Source organism: Hemiscyllium ocellatum, chromosome 26, assembly GCF_020745735.1.
Source record: "Hemiscyllium ocellatum isolate sHemOce1 chromosome 26, sHemOce1.pat.X.cur, whole genome shotgun sequence".
NCBI classification, from domain to species: Eukaryota; Metazoa; Chordata; class Chondrichthyes; order Orectolobiformes; family Hemiscylliidae; genus Hemiscyllium; species Hemiscyllium ocellatum.
The window spans coordinates 15,951,257-15,975,751 of record NC_083426.1 but is presented as its reverse complement, the minus strand read 5'-3'; the positions used below and the strand labels follow the sequence as shown (position 1 = coordinate 15,975,751).

At 40.0% G+C, this 24,495-nt stretch overlaps 1 protein-coding gene across 1 annotated transcript in view; it reads right to left on the bottom strand.

Moving 5' to 3' along the window:
- Window positions 1–10,312: 10,312 nt before the first annotated feature.
- The window catches only part of mdm4 (MDM4 regulator of p53), a 53,401-nt gene continuing 39,218 nt past the window's right edge, over window positions 10,313–24,495 (bottom strand). Inside the window, exons 9-11 of the mRNA XM_060845397.1 lie at window positions 22,703–22,873; window positions 21,557–21,670; window positions 10,313–12,297 (exon numbers count right to left, since the gene is read on the bottom strand). Coding sequence (XP_060701380.1) covers window positions 11,728–12,297; window positions 21,557–21,670; window positions 22,703–22,873 — 855 coding nt within the window. The 3' untranslated portion in view covers window positions 10,313–11,727. The remainder of the gene's footprint in view (window positions 12,298–21,556; window positions 21,671–22,702; window positions 22,874–24,495) is intronic.

The following is a 24,495-nucleotide window of genomic DNA, read 5'->3' as shown; positions in this document are numbered from 1 at the left end:
ATTCAACTCCAATTGCCTGAGGCTGAAGGAATGCACTGTGTCACTCCTGTCCCACCACTCCTTTGTTTTGTGTTATAATCCACCTCTACTTACCAAGTTGGCCAAATAATACCTTAGCCATGATTAATTTGGAGGTGCCGGTGTTAGACTAGGATGTACCAAGTTAAGAATCACAACACCAGGTTATTATCAAACAGATTTATTTGGAAGCACCAGCTTTCGGAGCGCTGCTCCTTCATCAGGCAGTTGAGTATAAGATCAAAAAGACAGTTTATACCAAAGGTTTAAATTACAAAAGGATGGAGCAGATAATATAGCACCTAATGTTCTGTAATGTGTGCCCTCAAGTCACCGATCATATATGCTTACCTCTGAAATTTTGCAGACATTGGAAATATAATCTTGATGTTTCTTCAATCATGCTTTCACCCTCAACACGAGGCATTTCTTTTCAGAAATAAGAGGTCAGCTGGGTAGCCTGTTCTCGGCAAGTTTTCCTCCAACTGAATCAGATGAAACAAACATTTTTCCAAACCAATGACTGTTAAAAGCAGACCCTTCATGGGTCAAAAGCAAAACAATTACCACTCAATTTTCAGGAAGCTTTGCTTGGAAAAAAAATATACAGGAGCCAGAATGAAGTTCCAATGAGCTTTTCCAAAGAAACCATGAAACTTGAAATAAATCAATGTTCCAATAACTCAAGTCTTTCAAGCAATATAAAATATGACCACAAAACACACAACTCCTCAGCATCTTCAGCCACCATAGTTGATCTACAAAAGACAACTGACAGGAAATTTCTTTGCCTCATCGCTATCCAAAATAATCTCAGGATAAAGATTTGGCTGTGATAAGAGAAAAGCTTATTAATAACCTATCTTGTCATGTTTTCAAAATTTTATACATTTCAATTGCATCTGATTCTTTTAACGAGTACAGGCCCATTTCTACTCAACCAGTCCTTACTGCCGAACCATTTTATTGAATGTTCCTACTCAGCTATGAAGTAGTTTTTCTTGAAGCTTGCAGTGAATTTTATTGCAGCAACATCAGAGGGTGATGGCAGATAAAAGAGTGAAAATGGTAAGCTATAGTCACTTATGGGTCTCACTTATGCAGGTATGGAGGTTTGTTTGACAAAGTACAGCTGCCATTTGATTTCACAGTGAGGTGATAGTAGTACAGAATAGCGATATATAAATGGAAGTATTTCCTGTGCATGTAATTGTCCAGTGTCATGGTTCAGAATGGGTGAATGGGAAAGTCATGGGCAAAGCAAGACAGGAAATGAAGATAACTTTGCTGGTGGAATCATGCAATAAGTTGTGAAATGGCAAAGAATAATTCGAAGAAGGGCAATGTTGAGAAACCAGAAGATGAAAATCAATGAACTCTGATCAAGGAGGAGGAAGAAACTGGGAAAAACCATAGGGAATGGACCATCTCCAGTTAAAGATTTGATTACCAGAGTAGATGTAAATCCTCACCTTCAGGGAAAAAGAAAATTACAAGCAGCTGGTAAGAGTTGGTAAAGCCAATTCAATAAAGCAGCAAAACATGATGGGGGTCTTTACCTGGAATACACAGTCGAAGCCACATTCTGTAGTTATGGTAGTCATTGAGAATGTATAAGACTTCAATAAAAAAAATTACCAGAAACAGAAGAAGATTAATCTAGGATAATGACAACAGATAAATGAATGCAGAAATGCTAAGCTACAGATAATGGAGGAGCCAGCTTGTACAAACAATGGACATATTTGACAAAGCATGCTTTTTGATTTTCCCAGGACACATGCAGAGAAGCTGGCACTGAGTAGCAAACAAATATTTTAGAAGTATGACATAAATTGCTATATATCTGTAGCATTTGAAATTATTGTGCCATGTCAGATCAACTTACTGTGCTTGTACAAAGTCTGAAAAATAATCTAGCAGTGAGGTACAAGGCAGAAGTTTCAACTGATACAAAGATCACAAACAAATCAAACATTGAATTTCCTCCCTTAAATACCAAACTATTCTTCTTCTTTCTAATACTTTGTCCCTGCAGGCTCAAGATCAATTTTATGCAAAATGCATGCAGTTTCCTGCTAGTTGTGACAAAGCAGATATTGCATTTCGTTCATGAAATTTTACCATAGCATGAACTGTTGAAATGGCTCAAAAATGGAACACAATTTGTTCTAATGGATCCTTGTTGTGATCCTCTAGATGAAAGAAATTTTCAAGAACATTACAGCTCAATTCTTTTAAGTCCCTGAAGCATAAGCATTTTCCCACCTATGTGTTATTTACAGACAGTGCACTAGGATTATACAAACAATGAACTAGTGTTTAAATATAATGCAAGGAAATTTGCCTACACAAACAACTGATTTCTGCCCTTCAAATTCCTGCCCTAAATTCACTTGCACTTTTTGATGATTAAGGTCACAGTTGATCTCGTCCATCTCTCAGACCCAGCCAATGGTGTCACAGCTACAAGTTTGAGAGAGTTGAATTCAAGGTGACCCAAGAGGCCACAACAGCTGTGGAATAAATAGAAATCGGGAGTTATTGATCGAAGAGCTGGAGGTTTTGAGCATAGATAATTGAAGCCAGAATACAAAAATAAGCATAATTCTTTCAACAGAGATTAATGCATATTTGACGGATAGACATGGAATCTTTACGATTATGAACAGAGCCCACAAAAGTGTTGCATACCAAAATCTCTGCTTTAGCACAGTAGTTTTCAATTGTGAATACTTCCAGGAAGATGGCAGAAATAGGGTACAGGCTTCACAAGAGTACAGTCATTTGCTAGAATAATATCATGGTTGAGGTTCAATTAAATGCAGAGACAGAAATGCAGTTGTTCTCAAGGAAGTGATTGGAAAAGGCCAGGAGTCAGAGCTGCTCAAAACTACAAGGGAGTTTGATGAACATAAATCAGGAGAAAACTTACCCGTTAGCTGGGTAAGTAGCAAGAGACGAAGATTTAAAATAATTAACATAAGTATCAGAGCATAGATGTTCCATAGTGACAAACTTATGATCAGGAATCATAATGAAAGCAATTTCAATACTAATTTTATTCAGGATATACTCAAAAGAGAAGAATTTGTAGGGCTTTGGTGGTTGGAGCTAATTGGACAGTTCAACTGAAGAGCCAGGCACAAACAAACAGTCTCCTTTGGGGATACAATGCTGCCATCTTATTATAATTTCAACTGATTGTAATACACACATTATCACACTGCTGTTCAATTTTAATGTTCATTTGTTAGGCTCTTGACAATAGCATTCTCCACCCCAACCAAGGAACATTTTAAGTATTATCAAACAGGAAAACAACACTGAAGCCACACAAAAATTAGAATTGGCAAAATAAGATTCAAGAAATTAATGCATGGCTCAAAGTGGACTCCAGTTCATTGGGCACTGCCATAAGTACCAGAAAAGTGCAGGGTATACTGTTGGGACAATCCACCTAAATCATGCTGGGATCAGTGTTCTAATGAGTCATGCAACTAGGAAGGTAGAGTATAAACAAAGTAATAGGGACAGGGAATCAAATGTGGAAAGATGTGATAAATCAAAGAGTAGAGACAAAGCAAGAGGAATGGTATTAATATGGGAAATGATACAGACAAGGATAGAATGGAATCAAGAGCACAATTCTACAAGTAAACAAACAGATAAGGCTAGAGGTTACAAAATACAAATTTACAAGCTTTGTACCTGAATGCACACAGCAATCAAAGTAAAACAGATGAATCGATAGTGGAAATAGAAATAAATACCTTCAATTTGTTGCCCATTAGAGACATGGCAGCAAGAACATAAAGATTGGTCAGCTCTGTTAATTAACAGTATTAACAATAGATGGGGATAAGCCATGTTCAGGAAAATAAGATATAGAAGATTTATGGATAGAGATAAGAAATGAAATGACAAAGGGAAGAAATCACTTGCGGAAGTAATGAGGTCTCTTGATAACCAAACAGGATAGACTATAAAAAGGGAGAAATAATCTCAATATCAGGAAGGTACAAGCGTAATCACTGACTATTTTAATCCATAGATAAATTGGAGAAATCAGATGGGCAAATATAGTCTAGATGAACACAGATTCTTGGATAACCATATCCTGGATCTAAACATATAGCTATCATAGACATGGTATTGTGCAGTGAGACAGTGAAGGCACCTCTAAGTAATCAAATCATGATATGATTGAAAGCCACATATTGGAGGAAAAAATGTCCAAGACCAGTATGTCAAAATTAAATAAAAGAGCAAGTATCGAGCATGAAAGCAGAGCTAGCTAAAATGAACTGGCAAATTAGGTTAAAGAATAGGACAGAGATGCAATCGTACACATTTAAGAGGATTCTTCATAATGCATACAATCCAACAAGAAAACAATGCATAGAGGGAGGATCCAGATCCATTGTTAATTAAAAGTTATAGGTCATGTGAAACTTTGAGGCAGAGCATGACAGGGTGAAAAATTAATAGAAAAAAATGAACTAGAAATATAACAATTGATAGCAAGAAGTTCCATAAAAGAACCAATGGAAGCATTGATTCTAGAAAAAAGGTCTAACAGAATTAATAAGGGAAAATATGATGACAGCAGATGAACTGAACAAGTACTTTGCATTAGCCCTCACTATAAAAGGGATACAAGCAACATTCTAGAAACAGTTGGAAATCAGGAAAGAGAGGAACACAAGAAAAACTACAGTCACCAGTTAAGTGATACTGAGCAAAATGTTGGAGCTGCAGGTTTAAAAGTCCCCTGGTCCTGGTAGATATCCTCAAAGGGTCTTAAAAATGGAAAGAAATTATTGATGCACAAGCTTTAATTATTATCCAAAATTTTCTAGATTCTTGGAAGTTTCCATTAGGTCAGAAACAAAGGTAGCATTGTTATTCAAAAAGCAAGAGAGAGGCAGGAACAGGAAATGCAAACCTGTTAGCTTAAAATGACAGGGAAAATGTTAGAAACGGTTGTTAAAAAAATTTACAGCAGAGCACTTGGATAAGTTCAAGTTAAATCAGATAGTCAATGTTGTTTTGTGAAAGGGAAATAATGTTTAAGGAAGTAACGTATGCTAGACAAACTGGCAAAGAGATGGTGATTGGACTATAAAGTAAAAAAGTATAAGAAATGGAGAAGTCAAATAGAATATTACCACTTATTGCGAGGGAAATCAAATGTAAAAGCATACGAGTACTGACATGAAACTGAGTATACTGTCTAGTATTGGTTTCCTTATTTAAAAGGATGGTCACAAATGCATTGGAAGCAATTCAGAACAAGTTCACTAGATTGATAACGGAAGTGAGTACACCGACTTGAGGAAAACTGGACAATGCGCACACATTGTGCGCAGTTTGTCCAATGTGTGCAGGAGGGTTTCCTGACACAATATGTAGACAGGCCAACAAGAAGGGAGGCCATACTGGATTTGGTTCTGGGTAACGAACCAGGCCAAGTGTTAGAATTGGAGGTAGGTGAGCACTTTGGGGACAGTGACCACAATTCAGTGACTTTTACTCTAGTGATGGAGAGGGATAAGTGTGCACTGCAGGGCAAGAGTTATAGCTGGGGGCAGAGAAATTATGACGCGGTGAGGCACGACTTCAAGGGAAGGGCACAATCGATACGTGGAGCTTATTCAAGGAGCAACAATTGAGTGTCCTTGATAAGTATGTACTCGTCAGGAAGGGAGGAAAGGGTCGTGTGAGGGAGCCATGGTTTAATAAGGAATTGGAATCCCTTCTTAAAGGGAAGAGGGCGGCCTATCTAAAGATGAGGCGTGAAGGTTCAATTGGGGCGATTGAGAGTTAAGGTAGCCAGGAAGGATCTAAAGAGAGACCTAAGAGCAGCAAGGAAGGGACATGAAAAGTCCTTAGTTGGTAGGATTAGGGAAAACCCAAAGGTATGTCAGGAATAAAAGAATGACTAGGGTAGGAATAGGTCTAGTCAAGGATAGTAATGGGAAGTTGTGTGTGGAAGCTGAAGAGATTGGAGAGACACTGAATGAATACTTTTCGTCAGTATTAACTCAGGAACAGGATATTGTTGCCGATGTGAATATTGAGTCACAATTAATTAGAATGGATGACTTTGAGGTATGTAGGAAAGAGATGTTGGAAATTCTGGAAAGAGTGAAAATAGGTAAGTTCCCTGGGCCTGATGGCATTTATCCTAGGATTCTCTGGGAAGCAAGGGAGGAGATTGCAGAGCCATTGGCCTTGATTTTTATGTCCTTGTTGTCTACAGGAATAGTGGCAGAAGACTGGAGGATAGAAAATGTGGTTCCCTTGTTCAAGAAGGGGAGTAGGGATAACCCTAGTAACTATAGGCTGGTGAGTCTCACTTCTGTTGTGGGCAAAGTCTTAGAGAGAATTGTAAGGGATAGGATTTATGAACATCTGGATAGGAATAATGTGATCAAGGATAGTCAGCATGGTTTTGTGAAGGGCAGGTCGTGCCTCACAAACCTTATTGAATTCTTTGAGAAGGTGACTAAGGAGGTGAACGAGGGTAAAGCAGTAGATGTGGTGTACATGGATTTTAGTAAGGCGTTTGATAAGGTTCCCCATGGTAGGCTACTGCAAAAAATACGGAGGTATGGCATTGAGGGGGAGTTGGAGGTTTGGATTAGGAATTGACTGGCTGGAAGAAGAGAGGGTAATAGTTGATGGTAAAGGTTCATCTTGGAGTGCAGTTACTAGCGGTATTCCGCAAGGATCTGTTTTGGGACCATTGCTGTTTGTTATTTTTAATAAATGACCTGGAAGAGGGGCTAGAAAGTTGGGTGAGCAAGTTTGCAGATGATACGAAAGTCGGTGGAGTTGTTGACAGTGGGGAAGGACGTGGCAGGTTACAGCGGGATATAGATAAGCGGCAGAGCTTGGCAAAAAGGTGGCAAATGGAGTTCAATGTAGCCAAGCGAGAAGTGATTCACTTTGGAAAAAGTAACAAGTTGGGGTACTGGGCTAATGGTTGGATACTTGGTAATGTGGATGAGCAGAGGGATCTTGGTGTCCATGTACACAGATCTCTGAAAGTTGCCACCCAGGTAAATAGTGCTGTGAAGAAGGCATATGGCGTGCTGGCTTTTATTGGTGGAGGAATTGAATTCCGGAGTCCTGAGGTCATTTTGCAGTTGTATAAGACTCTGGTGCGGCTGCATCTGGAGTATTGTGTGCAGTTTTGGTCGCCATACTATAGGAAGGATGTGGAGGCACTGGACCGGATGCAGAGGAGGTTTACGAGGATGTTGCCTGGTATGGTAGGAAGATCGTATAAGGAAAAGCTGAGGCACTTGGGGCTGTTTTCATTGGAGAAAATAAGGTTTAGGGGTGACTTGATAGAGGTGTACAAGATAATTCAGGGTTTAGATAGGGTTGACCATGAGAACCTTTTTCCATGTATGGAGTCAGCTATTACGAGGGGGATAGCTTTAAATTAAGGGGTGGTAGGTATAGGACAGATGTTAGGGGTAGATTCTTTACTCAGCTAGTCGTGAGTTCATGGAATGCCCTGCCAGTAACAGTGGTAGACTCTCCCTCTTTATGGACATTTAAACAGGCATTGGATAGGCATATGGAGGATAGTGGGCTAGTGTAGGTTAGGTGGGCTTGGATCAGCGCAACATCGAGGGCTAAAGGGCCTGTACTGCGCTGTATTTTTCTATGTTTCTATGGACAGGTTTTGGCTCATCTTCACTGGAGTTTAGATGAGGAAGATGTGACTTGATTGAAATGTACACGATCTAGAGGAGTCTTGACAGAATGAATGCACCCTCTTATGAGAAAAATCTACAGCTAAGTTTCTATAATAAGCAGTTGCTCATTTAAGATAGAGAGGAAGGAGATTTTTTTCTTCTCACAGCTGGCCATGAGATTTTGGAAAGCCATCTCAAAATCAGTGTGAACAGAGTACTTCAATCTTTTTAAGGCATAGATGGATTCTTGACAAGGGATAAAAAGGTTACTGGGGAGAGGTGGGAATGTGAAGTAATCAGGTCTGCCATGATCTTAACAAATGGTGGAATGGGCATAAGCAGCCTACTCAGATTTCAAATTTGTATATTCATTAAGAAATAAGTAACCAGAAGTTTGGTCACAGGTTTAAATAGTGTCTAAAAGGAAAAAAGTGAGAGAGAGAGGTGTAATCAGAGCATTTTAGAGCTGGAGGCACTAGGAGCTGAAAGCCAGGGCAATTAAACTCAGGGATACGGAGTACAGCAGAAATTGGTGAGAACGTCTCTCTCAAAAGGATGTTGACGCTGAAGATGATTACTGACATGGGGAGAAGCACGGCCATGATCGGATTTAAAACAAGGACAAGATTTTTTATGACCAACAGCCCTGGGTGATGGGTGAACAAGACACATTACAAATCACTTAGGATGGCATGTGTACTCAATTAAGTGGGAGTGTTAAGTGGGATCTACTCAATGAGCTGGAACCGAGCACCGATAGGCCCTTTGGTGCATTCCTCCAAGGGCACATAGGGAAGCTGTCCAAGTAAACAGTGGAGCTTGGTATTACAAATGCACTGTCCTAAATAGTAAAATATAATGCTCAATAACCATTTAGACAATAGTCAAGACGGTAGTATAATAGTCAATAGATTCAATATTAAAAGGAGTTTGGAACCCAAATGCTGATTTTTAACATGGAGCAGTAGCATGTGGGGTTGGGTTTAAAGCTAATGCAATTCACTATTCAGGCAGCTGGTTGTGAGTGCAATCTCTTCAGTCCTACATGATAACTGGTCAATTGGAGCAGATCGGCAGCCAATTTCCACTTCTGTTTTTAAAAAGCAACTTGAATAATTCTCACATGAAACCTGATTTTACAGCAAACTTTGGACATTAGAATTTCAGTCACCAGGAAAAAGAAGTGTCAGTTTGATCTCTTTCCTCAAAAGAATTGAGATATTTGATTATATCATTTTGAACCAATGTTCATTTTTATTTTTAAAGATGTGGAGGTGCTGGTGTTGGACTGGGGCTGAGAAAGTTAAAAAAATCTCACATCACCAGGTAATAGTCCAACAGGGTTATTTGGAAGTACAAGCGTTTGGAGCATTGTTCCTTCATCAGCTAACTGACAAAATAGCACTGCTCCAAAAGCTTGTATTTCCAAACAAACCTTTTGGACTATAAACTGCTGCTGTGCGATTTTTAGCTTTTTGTTTGAAAAAGCTGTAACACTGACATAGAAGCAAACAGAGCAGCTAACCATCCTTTTTTTAAACAATGACTAACTTTGCCACCCATTATTCTGCTCATATAGTGCCTAGGCCAGCAAAAGCCATAAAAAGCAATGGAGTTATACTAAGTCACCTATTTTGTGCATCTTTCCATCCTGAACAGAGAAAATGAACTGAACCAGCGAAGTACGTACTCTGGATACAAAAGTAGATCAGATATTGGAATTCAGACGCCAGCAATTCAACTTCTGACTCCTCATACTAAACATCTACATGCCAAGCATGAGGGATGAGCGCAGCTCCAACAATATTCAAGGAGCTCAACACCAAGGACAAAGGACTTGGTTCCCCATCTAACCCCTTCAAAATTCATTCCTCACATGGTGCACAATGGCAGCAGTGTGTACCATTAACAAAATGCATCAAATTATCAAAGCTCCATAGAAATCATCTTCCAAACTTGTGACCTCTATCCCATAGGAGGACAAGACGCACAAGAGTAACACTGCCTGCATGTTCTCCTCCAAGCCACACTTCAATCTGACTTGGAACTATATCACTATTTCTTCTTCATTTAGTCAAAATCCTGGAATTCCTTTCCTAATGGCATTGTGGGTGCATGTACACCCCTGGAACTGTAATCATTCATGTGGCATTTTACCATCTTCTGAAGGGCAGTGAGGATGGGCAGTAATTACTAACCTAGCCAGTGCTGCCTAAATAGCAAGAATTAATAAAAAGCACAAAAAGGTAACTGCATTTTGTAGGTCCAAATCAAAGCCAGATAATATTTTTGAGCGGGTACATGAAAATGAGTCAGCAGACATGTCTGTAATCAATTTCAGTTGTGATTAATTACAAGAATAAGATTGGAAACTGCCCCTCAAGACCAATAATGTAAATCAAAAATTTTGTTTTTGATTTTTTTCATGCTTAAGGTTTTAAATGCTGCAAGTTTTTAGTTCAACAGAAATTTACATAATTTGTTAAATTTTGAACGGACCCACAAAGCATCTCATTAAATGAGAAACATCAAACCAGCAGATTATCTATTTATTGAAGCAATATCTATTCTCTGCTAGTACTGAATTATTGCACATTAGTTGCAGCTTAGTATAAATTCTCACACAAGACACTCAGATGACACAAAATAGTAGCTACCTCAATCGAAAACACAAAAATTGTCAAAAATATAAAAAGGATATTTAACACCAAACCAAAGTGCTCAATCAACTTGAAAACGAAACAATATTTGCCAGAGACTTCACGTGGAAACATGGTACAGTACTTGCCACTGTACAAGAACAATAGTTCAATTTTCTCAAACCATTCTACTCCAGAACTTGAACTAAAATGCCAGTTTACACACCCAATATATATGTTGTGAGGTCAGAAGAAATATTAGCTTTAACACTGTTACAATAAGTCATAATCACCAGATTCCACGTGAAGTATATATCTCAAAAATAGCACAAAAACTTTAAATTCTGACTTTCCAAACTAGAGTTGCATAGATTTAAAAAAAGCATTTGCAGCCAAAATTAATGGGACTATGCACAGCACCCATCACTGTTGCTTGGAATAGTGGAATCAAGAGAGAAAAAGATAAACAGATAGAAATATTACATTAAAAGCAATGGGTTATGGGCAATTTCTTCATTCCTCAAATGCCTGGGCACCAATTCCGACATAAGTGTAGAATCAATTGCAAAATAAAATGGTTACTAGATTAGTGTTATTTATATGTCAAAAAACAGCATAGCATTTCAAATTCTAGCTGGCACCAACTGGCAATCAAGATGACTGCAGATAATTGCATCTCTCGTGACTACAGCAGAAGATGTTAGCGGAAAAAAAAACTGTGGAATTACACATCACAACCACAGAATGTTTCAGATCATTTGCAGCTCAAAAGTATTTGAAACCAGAACTCTGCAACTTGGAGGCTGAGACACAGCGAGCTGTTTTTGATCCAACTTGCAATGAGGACAATTGCAGAATATAGCCCAATTTTAAAAGTACACTGGTCAGCTTCAATAGTTTCATTGATAAATATAATGACTTAGACAATTATAATAGATAATAAATTCAGTACCATTGCTATTCAAAGTAGTACATAAAATTGTTGAAAAACCAAAATAAATATTATGATAAAACCCAATGTTATACTGAATAGAATCTAGAGCATTCCAACACTCAAAAATACCGCTGCTGACAAATTTATCACAAACATACTGGCTACATTAGGGTGTACGGCACTTATTGTGAACAAGTAATTTATCTAATTAGTTCAGTATTATACAGTATTAACCAAACTAACATTAGTTTGTGTCACAGTGGAAACAGTGTAAGAACACCATTTCTCCTGATACTCCTGCCTCTTCTCTGGTAGTCTGTTCTTTACCCATTACCTAATGTTGCAAAGGCAATTGGAAAAGCTCAAATGGAACACCATAAACAAGATAATTTTTCATTTCACTTGACAACATGGCATCTAGCTATCCTATAAAAGTTCTTATAACTGTATTAATTGGCTGCACACACACAGGACAAGGCAGTTTACGCTTATGTAACATTTTAGCACATGCATAGCATGCTACGAGATGTCCCGTCTTTCCATGGATAATGTTCCCAGTCCTGGGGCGTACACCACAGACAAGACAGGGTCCCAAGCAGTTCCTCCGAAAATGTGAGGAGTCTTCACACTGAGTTTTTGATCCTCCACCCTCAGACCGAAGTTCCTCTTTATTGCTGAAGTTGATACTTGATGTGGATGGCTGCGAAAGTCTATCTAAGGATTCTGAAGAGCCATGTTGGATATGTTTTCCTTTCTCATTACATTGGAGTTGTTCAGTCTGAATCAGAGGCTCAGAAACAGACTTTCTGCAGTCAGGAACATCAATGCCTTCAGCCTCCTCTGTAGCCTCAAAGCCAGTAATTAACGGGTCGGATGTTGAATGTACAAACTTGGGATTGAGGTACCAGCCTTTACGAAGTGCCCAGCACTGCAGACAATATTGCTTCTGAGAAGGATTACATTTTCCACAGTTGGTACATTTCCAGGAGTCCTAAAATGGAAAAGCAAAAATGTACATGACTGTTGATCAGGGCTTTACACAGTTTGGCAACAGGTATTTTGACTGACCACTTAGCTTTTATAGCATAAAGAAAATGTCAGGCAATTTATTGCAAATGTTATTTCCATCACCAACCCCAGCTATCAATACAAATACAGTTAATATTGCTATTTTATAATAATTTGACCAGAAAGATCAGAATTGTTCAGAACTGAACAGTATAGGTACATGAAAACAATTTCTTTTAAAATATTAGATGGCTTTATGCAAGTTTTTAAAACAAAATGTGAGGCAAATTAAACCCATTTGTGCAAAAAAAAACAAAATTGAAAGTACAAGTATAGGCAAAGTGGAGAATCAGCAGTAATTGGTGATACTTTGGTTGACATCAGTACCATCAGTAAATTGCAGGTGCATTAACGTGCTGTCTAAATAAAACATTGTAGCTCATTTTATACAGCATCAAATTATGTTTCAAAGAAAGAAAGGCATTGACATTCCAGTCACTGCATGATTTATTAATATTTCACAAGCACAAAATTAAAACGATTAATACATTGTTTGAAAGGACAAGAATTGGAGGGTGGATGTTGTGTTACAATTAGCTCCAGTTAGCTACAATCACTTCAGGAAGCATAGATTGGTCCCAGATTAATTAATTGAAGAGTGAGGTGCTAGAAAAGCACAGCCCTTTATCAGGAAGAATACCACAACTGGAAAGATAAATTACAAGAGCAGGTTGCAGAGACTAGAATTGCAACCCATTGAACACAAACCAGATTAAGTGATGATTTAATGGAGATACTCTGCATGACTGACTGAATTAACAAAGTAGGTAAAGAGAAAAGCTGCCCAAGTTCAGAACAACTGTATAAATGGTTGGGGGTCACCTGTGCCAGAAGTACTTTCTTCCAAAATTATGAAAATCAAACTCTCCGGACAATGCTGTTGAGGCGGGACCAGGTGAAACTTTCAGCACTGGGATTAATAGGTATACGTTTGGCAAAGTTATTAAAAATAATGGAACTTAGGCAGTAGATGAGGTTAAGATACAAATCAGTTATGATCTAACTATGGCAGAGCATGCTTAAAGCTCAATGACCAGTTCCTGCTCCTGTGTGTCCCTTAATTAAGTTCTCAAATTCCAATTATTTAAGTCTTTGTGAATAATTAAAATTGATTCCTATTTGAACATAGGAACAAAAGTAGACCTTTCAGCCCATCAAGCCTGCCATGCCATTCAATGTGATCAAGGCCAATCAAACGCCTCATTGCCCTTTTACCAACCTCAACCCATTAACCATGCACATCACTGGTAATCAGAAATCTACCAACCTTTACATTACACAGAGTCATAGAGATGTACAACATGGAAATAGACCCTTCGGTCCAACCTGTCCATGCCGACCAGATATCCCAACCCAACCTAGTCCCACATGCCAGCACCCAGCCCATATCCCTCCAAACCCTTCCTATTCATATACCCATCCAAATGCCTCTTAAATGTTGCAATTGTACTAGCCTCCACCACATCCTCTGGCAGCTCATTCCATACACGTACCACCCTCTGTTTGAAAAGGTTGTCCCTTAGGTCTCTTTTAGATCTTTTCCCTCTCACCCTAATCCTATGCCCTCTACTTCTGGACTCCCAGACCCCAGGGAAAACACTTTGTCTATTTATCCTATCCATGCCCCTCAATTTTGTTAACCTCTATAAAGGTCATGCCTCAGCCTCCGATGATCCAGGGAAAACAGCCCCAGCCTGTTCAGCCTCTCCCTAAAGCTCAAATCCTCCAACCCTGGCAGCATCCTTATAAATCTTTTCTGAATCCTTTCAAGCTTCACAACAACTTTCTGATAGGAAGGAGACCATAACTGCATGCAATATTCCAACAGCGGCCTAACCAATGTCCTGTACAGCCGCAACATGACCTCCCAACTCCTGTACTCCATACTCTGACCAATAAAGGAATGCATACCAAACGCCACCTTCACTATCCTATCTAACTGCGACTCCACTTTCAAGGAGCTATGAACCTACACTCCAAGGTCTCTTTGTTCAGCAACATTCCCTAGGACCTTACTATTACGTGTACAAGTCCTGCTAAGATTTGCTTTCCCAAAATGCAGCACCTCACATTTATCCAAATTAAACTCCATCTGCCACTTCGCAGCCCTTTGGCCCATGTGGTCCAAATCCTGTTGTAATCTGAGGTAACCATCTTCACTGTCCACTACACCTCCAACTTTGGTGTCATCTGCAAACTTACTAACTGTACCTCTTATGCTCGCATCCAAACCATTTATGTAAATGACAAAAAAATAGTGGACCCAGCACCGGCCCTTGTGACACCCCACTGGTCACAGGCCTCCAGTCTGAAAAACAACCCACCACCACCACCCTGTCTTCTACCTTTGAGCCAGTTCTGTATCCGAATGGCTAGTTCTCCCTGTATTCCATGAGATCTAACCTTGCTAATCAGTCTCCCATGGGGAACCGTGTCGAACGCCTTACTGAAATCCATATAGATCACATCTACTGCTCTGCCCTCATCAATCTTCTTTGTTACTTCTTCAAAAAACTCAATCAAGTTTGTGAGACATGATTTCCCATGCACAAAGCCATGCTGACTATCCCTAATAAGTCCTTGCCTTTCCAAATACATGTACATCCTGTCCCTCAGGATTCCCTCCACCAACTTGCCCACCACTCTATAGTTCCCTGGCTTGTCTTTACTGACCTTCTTAAACAGTGGCACCACATTAGCCAACCTCCAGTCTTCCAGCATCTCACCTGGGACTATCAATGATACAAATATCTCAGCAAGAGGCCCAGCAATCACTTCTCTAGCTTCCCACAGAGTTCTTGGGTACACCTGATCAGGTCCTGGGGATTAATCCACCTTGAATCGTTTCAAGACATCCAGCACTTCCTCCTCTGTAATCTGGACATTTTGCAAGATGTCACCATCTATTTCCCATATCCTTTTACTGATGCAAAATATTCATATAGTATCTTCCCCATTTTCTGTGGCTCCACACAAATGCCAATCTTGCTGATCTTTGAGGGGCTCTATTCTCTCCCTAGTTACCCTTTTGTCCTTCAAATATTTGTAAAAACCCTTTGGATTCTCCTTAATTCTATTTGCGAAAGCTATGTCCCCGTTTTGCACTCCTGATTTCCCTCTTTAGTGTACTCCTACCTCCTTTATACTCTAAGGATTCACTCGATCTATCCTGTCTATGCATGACATATGCTTCCTTCTTTTTCTTAACCAAACCCTCAATTTCTTTAGTCATCCAGCATTCCCTATATCTATCAGCCTTCCCTTTTACTCTGACAGGAATATACTTTCTCTGCATTCTTGTAATCTCAGTTCTGAAGGCTTCCACATACTGAATCAGAAAATTGTCTTTTACGCACTTAAGAAATTCCACTTCATCTAAACCTTTAACACTATGGGCAGTCCCAGTCGATGTTTGGAAAGTTAAAATCCCCTACCATAACTACCCTATTATTCTTACAGATGGCTGAGATCTCCTTACAAGTTTATTTCTCAATTTCCCTCTGACTTTTGGGGGGTCTATACTACCATCCCAATAAGGTGATCATCCCTTTCTTATTTCTCAGTTCCACCCAAATAGCATCCCTGGGTGTATTTGCAGGAATATCCTCCCTCAGCAAAGCTCTAATGCTATCCCTTATCAAAAATGTCACTTCCCCCTCCTCTCTGGTCTCCCTTTCTATCTTTCCTGTAGCATTTGTATCCTGGAACATTTGTAAGCTGCCAGTCCTGCCCATCCCTGAGCCATGTTTCTGTAATTGCTATGATATCCCAATCCCATGTCCTGAGTCAGAACTTGTCCTGAGTTCATCTGCTTTCCCTGTTAGGCCCCTTGCATTAAAATAAATGCAGTTTAATTTATTAGTCCTACCTTGTGCCTGCCCGCTCTGACTGCTTGACTCACTCCTGTTCTCAGCTGTACCCGTCTCAGATCGATCTCTTTCCTTTATCTCCCTGGGTCCCACCCGCCCCCCCACCTTACTAGTTTGAATCCTCCCAAGCAGTTCTAGCAAATTTCCCTGCCAGTATATTAGTTCCCTTCCAATTTAGATGCAATCCGTCCTTCTTGTACAGGTCACTTCTACCCCAAGAGATTCCAATGATCCAAAAATGTGAATCCTTCTCCCATACACCAGCTCCTCAGCCATGCATTCATCTGCTCTATCCTCCTATTCCTGCCCCCACTAGCTCGTAGCACTGGGAGTAATCCAGATATTACTACCCTTGAGGATCATCTTTTTAAATTTCTGCCTCTCTGTAATCTCAACTTTTTCCCTTCCTAAATCGTTGGTTCCAATGTGGACAATAACCTCTTCCCTGCCTCTCCCCGCTGTGAGAACATTCTGCACCCTCTCCAAGACATCCTTGATCCTGACACCAGGGAAACAACACACCATTCTGCTTTTTCTCTGCTGGCCACAGAAACGTCTGTCTGCACCTCAGACTACAGAATTCCCGAACACAATTGATCTCTTGGAAGCCAATGTACCCCTCGTTGCATTAGAGCCAGCCTCAATACCAGAAACTTGGCTGTTCGTGCTACGTTCCCCCGAGAATCCATCACCCCCTACATTTTCCAAAACAGCATACCTGATGGAAATGGGTATATCCACAAAAGACCTCTGCACTAGCTGCCTACCTCTCTTACCCTTCCTTGAGTAAACCCATCTATGTGACTGTATCGGAGACATCCCCCCCCCCCTATAGAACACAGAACAGTATACAGCACAGAGCAGGCCCTTCAGCCCACGATGTTGTGCCAACCACTGATCCTCATGTATGCACCCTCAAATTTCTGTGAGCATATGCATGTCCAGCAGTGTCTTAAATGTCCCCAATGACCTTGCTTCCACAACTGCTGCTGGCAACGCATTCCATGCTCTCTCACGACTGTGTAAAGAACCCGCCTCTGACATCCCCTCTATACTTTCCTCCAACCAGCTTAAAACTATGACCCCTCATGTTAGTCATTTCTGCCCTGGGGAATAGTCTCTGGCTATCAACGCTATCTATACCTCTCATTATCTTGTAAACCTCAATTAGGTCCCCTCTCCTCCTCCTTTTCTCCAATGAAAAAGGTCCGAGCTCAGTCAACCTCTCTTCACAAGCCCAGGCAGCATCCTGGTAAACCTCCTCTGAACCCGCTCCAAAGCATCCACATCTTTTCTATAATAGGGCGATCAGAACTGGACACAATATTCCAAGTCTAACCAAGGTTTTATAAAGCTGCAACAAGATCTCACGACTCTTAAACTCAATCCCCTGTTAATGAAAGCCAAAACACCATATGCTTTCTTAACAACCCTGTCCATTTGGGTGGCCATTTTAAGGGATCTACGTACCTGCACACCAAGATCCTTCTGTTCCTCCACACTGCCAAGAATCCTATCCTTAATCCTGTACTCAGCTTTCAAATTCGACCTTCCAAAATGCATCACCTCGCACTTATCCAGGTTGAACTCCATCTGCCACCTCTCAGCCCATCTCTGCATCCTGTTAATGTCCTGCTGCAGCCAACAGCCCTCTACACTGTCAACGACACCTCCAACCTTTGTGTCGCCTGTTAACTTGCTGACCCATCCTTCAATCCCCTCATCCAAGTCATTAGTAAAAATTACAAACAGTAGAGGCCCAAGGACAGAGCCCTGTGGAACACCACTCACCACTGACTTCCAGGCAGAATATTTTCCTTCTACTACCATTCGCTGTCTTCTGTTGGCCAGCCAATTCTGAATCCAGACAGCTAAAGTTCCCCTGTATCCCATTCCTCCTGACCTTCTGAATGAGCCTACTATGGGGAACCTTATCAAATTCTGGATTAGTGGTACTGGAAGAGCACAACAGTTCAGACAGCATCCGAGGAGCAGTAACATCGACGTTTCGGGCAAAAGCCCTTCATCAGGAATAAAGGCAGAGAGCCTGAAGCATGGAGTGCAGTGGGAGAGGGACTCCCTGAGATTCTTGTAGAGAGGAGGAAAACTTCTTCAAGGCAGGCATCCTTGCAAGAGGATTCGCAGTAGGGTTAAAATCAACTAGGTAAAAACAATGACTGCAGATGCTGAAAACCCGATTCTGGATTAGTGGTGCAGAAAGAGCACAACAGTTCAGGCTTTCTGGATTAATGGTGCTGGAAGAGCACAGCAGTTTTGCTGAAATCCATATACACCACATCCACTGCTCGACCCTCAATCTTTCTAGTCACATTCTCAAAGAACTCGATAAGGTTTGTGAGGCATGACCTGCCCCTCACAAAGCCGTGTTGACTGCATTTAATCAAGCCATGCTCTTCCAGATGGTCATAAATCCTATCCCTCAGAATCCTTTCTAACACCTTGCAGACGACAGACGTGAGGGCTTACTAGTCTGTAATTGCCATGGATTTCCCTATTTCCTTTCTTGGAGAGGAATTACATTTGCCTCTCTCCAGTCTTCAGGTACGAATCCAGTGGAGAGCGAGGATGCAAAGGTCTTCGCAAGTGGTGAAGCAATTGCATTTCTCGTTTCCCAAAGCAGCCGAGGATAAATCTGGTCTGGGCCTGGAGACTTGTCAATCTTAATGTTTGACAAAGTTTTCAGCACCTCAGCTTCCTCCATCTCTATCCATTCCAGCATGCACACCTGCTCTTCAAAGGTTTCATTCACTACAAAGTTCATTTCTTTCGTAAAGACTGAAGCAAAAAACTCATTTAGGGCTTCCCCTACCTCCTCAGACTCCACATACAAATTCCCGATGCTCTCCCTCATCGGCCCTACTCTTTCTTTGACCATTCTCTTATTCCTCACGTAAGTGTAAAATGCCTTTGTGTTCTCCCTAATCCGTTCTGCCAAGCCTTTCTCGTGCCCCCTCCTGTCTCTTCTCAGACCATTTTTGAGCTTCTTTCTTGCCTATAACTGCCATCCATCACATACTGTTGCTGTTGCAAATTCCTCATCACTTCTATCGGTCTCTCCAACCGATCCATTCGATCTGATATGATTCGTATCCAACAGCATTTATGGCAGATATAATCCGCAGGAACCCTTAAACCCTCTTTAAACTCCCACATCTGACAAGTAGTACATATCGCTGCAAAGGCCATTTTTGCTCCTTCACAATCTACAGACCCAGAAAATAACACCGTCTTATTCCTCGACAAACACTGCCCCAGGTTAAATTAATAGCTATGGTTTATATTTTAAGTTTAATCAAGAGACTTTCTCCAAATACATATAATCAAGAAAGAATCCACTGTACCCGCTACTGCAGCCTTTCTATTGGACAGACTTAAAACAACAATTAACTTATCTGATTCTGTGCTGTGAACTTCGCCCAACAGTTCCTCCAAGATTAGTTGTGAATTTCACTGTTTGTTAATTTACCTAGATGCATCCGATGTCCAGCAATACACAAATTCAAACAGCAAAGGCAGTAACTGTGCAGGTTTTCTCTCTCTCTCCACCCTGCACTGTCCTCACCATGTGCTTCCTTTGTCTGCTCTTCTCTCTTTTAAAACTGTTGTTTTAATTTTTTTTCCCCAAAGTTCCAAAACAATGCAACAGCATATAAAACAGTAATTGCTGCTCCTGGAATTCGAGGAAATCACCTCCAACACCTAAAATACCTTAAAAAAAAGGAGCAGCTCTTACAGCCAGAAATTTTTCCCGTTCTCCACCTTGGATTACCCAGAATTCAAGATACACTTAGCCTACGTTTGACAGCTCAGAGAAACTTCTAAACGCTCACAAACCTCGAAATATAAAAAATTTAATTACAGGTCCAAGTGATATCCCCATATTTTTAAAGACAGGGATATTGTCTAGACTCCACAACCATGGGGAATATCTCACCTCCATCTAGTCTGTATTTCCTTTTCAAATATTTTGAAGGTTTTAATGAGATCACCTCTTATTCTTCGATTCTCCAGAGAATGTAGGCCCAGTTTGCACAATCATTCTTCATTTGACAATTACACCATCTCAGGAACAGATATAAGACAACCAGAGCTTCACAAAGCACTCCAGGTGCAATATACCAAGCTTCTATACAACTGAAGAAAGACTTCACTATTCCTATATTCAAATCCTCATGCAATAAAGACTAGTGTCTAATACCTTGCCATACCGGCAGGTTCACTTTCAATGATATATCGACAGAGAAACCTAGGTCCCTTTGTACACACGTACACACACACACACACACACTTTACAACCATTCATAGTTTATGAAATACTTCATGCTTCTGTTTCTCCTACTAAAGTGGATAGTCACTTTTCACATTACATTCCATTTGCCATATTCTCGCCCATTGACTAAGTCTGCCTAAATCCTCTTGAAGATGCTTTACATCTTGCTGACATCATACATTCCCACTTAGCTTTGGAACATCTATGGAAATATTATGCCCACTTCCAAATCACTAATAAATATTTGGACCAACTGAGGTCTAAGCACTGATCCTCAGGTACCCCACAAGCACAGCCGATCAACTCGAGAATGGCGCATTTATTCCTAATGCTTTTTGTTTATTAGCTAACCATTAATTCTTGCAAGTACACTATCTCCTACTTCATGCATTTTAACTTCTTTTAACCAGCCCCAAGTGAAAACTTTTACTAAGGCCTTTTGATAAATCTCAGTATACTGTGTCCACCACTTCTCTTTTATCAATTTTGTTAACACTTTCAAAAGATGTTCAAACATGACTTCCCATTTCCAAGTCCATGCTGACTATAATCGGATCATTATTATCCACATATCTATTTCTCAAAACCTTCTAACAGATTCCTGCATTTACCTTAACACTGATGTATGGCCAACGAATTTATAGCCACCCATTTTCTCTTTCATTCCCATTTCAAGTAGTGATCCTTTCTTTATTTGCATTAAGGGTAAAACTAAAAGTAAAAGATTTGTTTACTGAAGTTCAACCAGAGTTCCAATCCCTGAATTCTGCAACGACTCCACCTGGAAAGTGTGCACTCCTAGCTAATATAAAGGTCTATATATTAGCAGCATTTGCTTTCCACTATTACACATGAATGGTCACATTCACAGATAGACCAAAGGTTTCAAAACATTCAATGTTTGAATGATGCAGAAAAGCCAAGTTAATATTATAACAATCTTTAATTGTATTAAAATTGCTATGTATTATCTTAGTGTCTACATCAAAAACTTCAGAATACATTAAAATATTAGGATTTACCTTTAAACCATCAGAGTTCTCAAACACGTCTGAGATTTCTGTGTCGGTAGCATCCCCTGAGCACGGCAGGTCATCATCAGCTTCATAGATTGTAACCTGAAGGGAAGAATAGGCCTGGGTCGGGAAAAGGAATGCACAGGTCACAAGAGGAGTCACCAATACAGCTACTGCTAAACTGCAAGTGTAATTCACAAAATGATTAATGTGAATCTTACAGCGATTCTTACCTTGCTACTTTGCAGGTTAGGACTACCAACTTTTCGCATTCACGGTGAAGAATGATAAGATGTTGTGAATTTATTTTTTTAACCCAGTGACAGTATTAAGCACTTCTGAGTCATTTATAACAGGTTACATGCACTTTAGCCCTGACTAAGTGCACCTGATGATATTGACTTCAATTAAGTGCTGCCATACTACACCTGAGCAAAATCACCCCACAAATCTTGCGTTTTCTATGACCGAGCTTGTTGAATTGAAAGCAATTTACGCTAAATTCAGGGCATTTAACTCAGTCAATTGCCCACAAGCTCAAAATTTCTCTTGTGAAGTTAAGAGCCTTCAGAGAAGAGACTTTTATGACATCTATTTGGACTAGTTTCGACTCCAAACCCCAAAGACTGTATTCAACGTTCTTCTCCTGTCAGGAAAGAGCATTTTTTAACCTGAGACAGACAATGACCAGGGTAAAAAAAAGTCTTTGCCATTATTATCAAGTCTACAACATTAACTGGCCATTTTACACAAATATTGTACTTTTGAGATCAAACTGCACATTGCTAAAAATATATTACAATAGCCTTGTCTTTTTATGTTTCCAGCAATATAAGCACATGTAAGTGAGTAGGGTTTTCCAATTCATTACTTCTGATAAAACATGATAATTAGCTATCTGCCTTTTGGTCTTATTTCTGATGGCCTCTGTCTTCCACACAAAAAAAACTGAACCAACTAATTTCAAAGGATGTCAAAAAAATTAATTTTTATCTGGTCCTCATTTAATCAATGACTGAATAGCATTTTAAATTACAGGAATCAGACAGCCATAGTTCAAATGTCACTGAATGAGGCAGCACAGAGAAGACACATGCATCTGGAAACTGATACATCCAGAAGTAACTTTAGACTCCTTCAATATTTACCTACCTCCTTGCATTCTGTATTTTTTTCCTCCTCTCCTTTCTGGTTCTCACGAGGATCTTTTTCTTTTGTTTCTACTGTCTCAAATTTGATTTCCACATTTACTTCATCACTGGCAGGTTCATTTAGAAACCACAGATCATCAGTCGAGTCAGAAACAATGGCAGTGTCTATATCCTGAAGAATCAAGGTAATGTGTTAATGTCACAATCTTATTTAGCCAACATAAAATAATCTTACATGCCATCTTTTGGCACATTGTGTATTCTGTAGGACATTTACTAGCTATTTAAGTCTGTCCTATAGCAAACAAGAGAAAGTGAGGACTGCAGATGCTGGGGATCAGAGTCAAAAAGTGCAGCACTGGAAAAGCACAGCCAGTCAGGCAGCATCCAAGGACAGTCTACGTTTTGAGCCTAAGTTCTTCATCCGGAGAGCTTATGCCCTATGGCAAGCAGGTGCAATTAAGGATTTGAGGATGAGATAGGTTAAGTGGAATGGGTATGAGCAGGGTTTTTTTTGAAAAGAGGATCTATCATCTTTCTGGCTCTACTCCAGATTGCTTGAGCAATCTGGTTGAGTTCCATGAAAGAAATGAGCTCAAATTCCATTGTTCAAACCCAGGGTAGGAAGTAGTCAAAATCTCAATAAATATCTACCTTACTCCTGTCATTGGCACCAAAAACGGCCTGCCAGAAAATGGGAACTATTTCTATAAAAAAGTTTCACAATTGCCACCTGCACTACAATCAGCTTCAAAGCAATGGACTAAGATTCCAAGCTGAGCTCACTTGAGAGATAGTTTCTCTAATAATTTTGGTGGCTTGCTCAGTCACTTTCTTGACTAGATATATACATTTTATGCTGCATACACTTACCCCAACAGTTGTAGAAGTCAAAACAACTTATTTGTAAGGCCTTGGGAACACCATTTGGTGTTAAGAGTCATTACAGATGTCACTCATGAGTGCTGCACTGCTAACTGCAAAGTTTAATTCTTGGTAATAAGAGTCATAGTCATGGATACTGTGGTTTACACATGGTGCCAGAGTGCCTTCTGATGGGATGAAGGCTCAAATATACAACGTTCAAGGGCAGACTGGTTCCAGCACGAAAACCTTAATACCTCATCATATTCTCTGTGGCCACATTACCATAACAACCCATAAGAACACTCAACAGTAAAGACAACATGACATTCAATAGTAAACCATCTTCTCCAACTGCTACTTTCAAAATCACCTCTAACATCAAAAGCAATTCATAGACCTTACTCAATAGCTTCAACACGTCCTGTTGCTCATGGTCTTCTCAATACTCCAGCCCTGACCATGTAACAAACCAACTTCTCACCAAAACTCAGCACTTTAGTCCAAGAAGCTGATGCCCTGCACAATAGAAATTCCATCCCATTTTCAAAGTTACAGATTTCATCTATGACTACCACGTCAATCCTTCTTCATGTTACTTTAATTCTCCATCCTTCGATTAAACCCACCCAATTATCAACTGTGGTCTATGTACATGACACCAACTTCACCCGATTCCACCCTCAGCTGTTGCAATATAGGCTGCTCACCAAGTGCAAGTTTGTAGGGGAATTAAGAAACAAGATAATTATTTTCCTTGACAAATGAATAGATGATCTCAGTGGATGCTTGTGGCACATTGGTAGCATCCTTTGTTATTGTCAGAGGGGATTATTTTAAGCTAATTTATTTAAGTTTTCATTGAAACTTTACTTCATAGACATCTTGATCAACCTGTTCAGCTATGCTAACACACCTCTGGAGCAGGTG